This window comes from Theobroma cacao, chromosome 1, assembly GCF_053813885.1.
Source record: "Theobroma cacao isolate CCN51 chromosome 1, ASM5381388v1, whole genome shotgun sequence".
NCBI classification, from domain to species: Eukaryota; Viridiplantae; Streptophyta; class Magnoliopsida; order Malvales; family Malvaceae; genus Theobroma; species Theobroma cacao.
The window spans coordinates 17,122,701-17,125,768 of record NC_142639.1 but is presented as its reverse complement, the minus strand read 5'-3'; the positions used below and the strand labels follow the sequence as shown (position 1 = coordinate 17,125,768).

Sequence of the window (3,068 nt, the reverse complement as noted above, 5' to 3'; positions counted from 1 at the left end):
TTGATATGGCTATAAGTACACATTATTTTTCTTTTCCATCCATGTAGAGGTAATACCTCTAGTTATATACATAAATTAACTCATGTACGGCAATTAGCGATGTCAGTTGGTGCTTTGTACTTGGGTACTTTGTATTATCTGATCTGATTAAGTAAAATTAGGATACTTTATAATCAAGTTCATGTAGGGTTTAGGTAGTAACTTTATTACTCGTCACAAGTTTAGGTAAGAGTTGGGTATTGATCTTAAAATACTCATTATCTGAACTCGATTATAAATAATATTTTTTAATATTAAATTTTGATTTTATATTTTATATTTTATATTTATAAATTCCTTATCATCAATATAATACTTGCTAAAATTCATTAATTATTCTAAACATGATTTTAAATTTTAAATAGTTTTTATGAAATAACTTTAATCTATTAATTTTAATTTTTATTCATAATATACATAAAAATTATGTTTAATTTATTTTTAATTGATTAATATATAAATATAAATATTTAATCGATAATATCTAAAATATTCAAAATCAGGTTTGGATAATAATTTAAGAAATTAATTGAGTATTATAAAATTTTGATACTCTATCAAATAGTAAAATTCTAATTAGTATAACTTAAAAATAATATAGAACTTAATGGTTGCCTTCTCCGATGGCGATGGGCATTTAGGATATATTTCCACAGACGTAGCTGTTGGTTCCAAAAAGTAGGAAATTACATTTGAGGCCACCCAAGTCTCATTTTTCTTGTTTCTTGCCCTTTACATTTTTTAATATATCTTCAGAGTAATCTGACTGTCCCTTGTTACTATTACTTCAGTCTCTAAAACCCTAAGCCGTGAATTCTGCTCATTCACGAATTCTGGTTTGGAGTTTGCTTCCCACTGCCAATCCTAAGAATTATTGCTAGGTTTTTAATTTGATCAATTGCTTTGGGTTTTTGCTTTGAAGCTAATTTCAGGTATGCTCTTCAAATCCCAAACCATTTCTTCTTCCATCTCCTATCTAAAATTTGACTTCGACTCTTTCTTAAACCCTAAATTCACCTTCCAAATCAAGCCCATTTCAAGCCTCAAAGTTATTTGGAGGAAAGACCAGAAATTAGACCAAGCCATAGAAAACGATAAACGATACAAGCTCTGTGCCCGGGTCGTGAAGGAAGTGCTTAACGAGCCGGGTCAAGCGATCCCTCTCCGATACTTAGATAAAAGGCGGGAGAGATTACGCCTTAATGTCAAAGTTAAAACCTTTATTAACAATAACCCGGGTCTTTTCGATACTTATTATGATCGGATTAGACCCAAATCCGAGCGCGTTCCCTTTTTGCGGCCTAGTGATAAGTTGAGGAATTTTCTAGAGGAGGAGAAACGGATTTATAGTGAAAATGAGGAGTTGGTTGTTTCTAAGCTTTGTAAATTGTTGATGATGTCGAGATATAAGGTGATTAGTGTGGATAAATTGGTTCATGTGAAGAGAGAATTTGGTTTGCCAAATGATTTTTTGGTTAGTTTAGTGCCTAAGTACTCGAATTATTTTAGGTTAACCGGGTCCCCCGGAGAAGGGCAGTCGTTTTTGGAGTTGGTTGAGTGGAATCCAGAGTTTGCCAAATCTGTTATTGAGCAAAGAGCAGAAGAGGAATCGAGGTTAACAGGGATTCGGGTTAGGCCAAATTTTAACTACAAGTTACCGGCAGGGTTTTTTCTCAGGAAGGAAATGAGAGAGTGGGTCAGGGATTGGTTAGAGTTAGATTATATATCTCCTTATGAGGATGTGTCACATTTGGATCAAGCTTCACGAGAAATGGAGAAAAGGATGGTGGGGGTTTTCCATGAGTTGCTTTCCCTCTCATTGTTCAAAAGGGTTCCGGCGCCTATATTGGGTAAGTTTACCGATGATTATAGATTTTCAAATGCTTTTTCTAGTGTGTTTACAAGGCATTCGGGGATATTCTATATGTCATTAAAAGGTGGGATAAAGACTGCAGTGCTAAGGGAGGCGTATAAGGACGATCAGTTGATTGATAAGGATCCGTTGCTTGAGATAAAGGATAAGTTTGTTGAATTGTTGGAGGAAGGATGGCAGGAGAGAGCGGAGTTGTTGAGGTTGCGAAGAGAACAGGTTAAGAAAGGCATGGAAATGATGGCAATGAGGAATGAGGGATTGAATGACCTAAGTTGTGATGAGGAGCTTTGAATTTAAAAGGATGAGGATTTGACTTGGAATTTGAGTTATTGATAATGTTGAGCTCCACATTTGGAGTTGAGAGGACTGTATTAATCATGTAATTTTTATTGGAACTACAATAGAGGCACATAACATTTTTGTCCAGGATATATACTCAGATTGTTGAGTCACATTTTGAGAATAAGGAGGGTTTTGTATCCCAAGTATTGGGCCTTCTGTACTCTTATGTGGTAAAGCTGCTTCACAAGTTTACAACTGATGTGAGAACATGCTGGATTTGTAGCTTTCCTTCGCATGTGAGAAAAGTTTGCCCACTTTCCAGCTTTTGACATTTTTGTTGATTAGCACTTTTACACTAACTGCAGCTTCCTAAAATGTTTTTTTGTTATAAAGTAGCCATGAAAAGAACTTGCATAGGTGCTTTCCAACCATCATGTGGCTTGTTGAAAGAAAAATCTCCATTTTCTGTAAGGAATTTCTATGAAAGTTTGCATGGATATGGATATTTCTGTGTTTGAAGTTGTATGGGAAGATGTTGGTGGTATCAACTAATTCAATGAAGTTAAGGTAATCCAGCATGTCTGTCTAAAGAACTATAGCAATGATCAACATGAATATTAACTTGCGTGCTAGGACATATTTATTTATTGATTTTGATTTGAGACATGTAATGTACTGCTAAGACTTAAGACTAGAGGGTACCTGCAGAGGATATAATGTGTGTGGCAACTTAGAGATGGTTAAACTGAGAAAATAATATAAAGCTATCAAGACAGTGTATTAGATCACTGCATGATAGTAAGCATTGTTCAAAACAGTAACACCTTGGTTTCGCACTTTAATGGCTGACTTCCTTTGGATGAGGAGAGTGACC

At 34.8% G+C, this 3,068-nt stretch overlaps 1 protein-coding gene across 1 annotated transcript; it reads left to right on the top strand.

The window, feature by feature from the left end:
* The first annotated feature begins 795 nt into the window (after positions 1–795).
* Positions 796–2,515, top strand: LOC18612768 (Ubiquitin carboxyl-terminal hydrolase family protein). The gene has a single exon (XM_018125658.2). The coding sequence runs from the start codon at positions 974–976 to the stop codon at positions 2,201–2,203; it is 1,230 nt and encodes a 409-aa protein (XP_017981147.2). The 5' UTR covers positions 796–973; the 3' UTR covers positions 2,204–2,515.
* Positions 2,516–3,068: the final 553 nt, after the last annotated feature.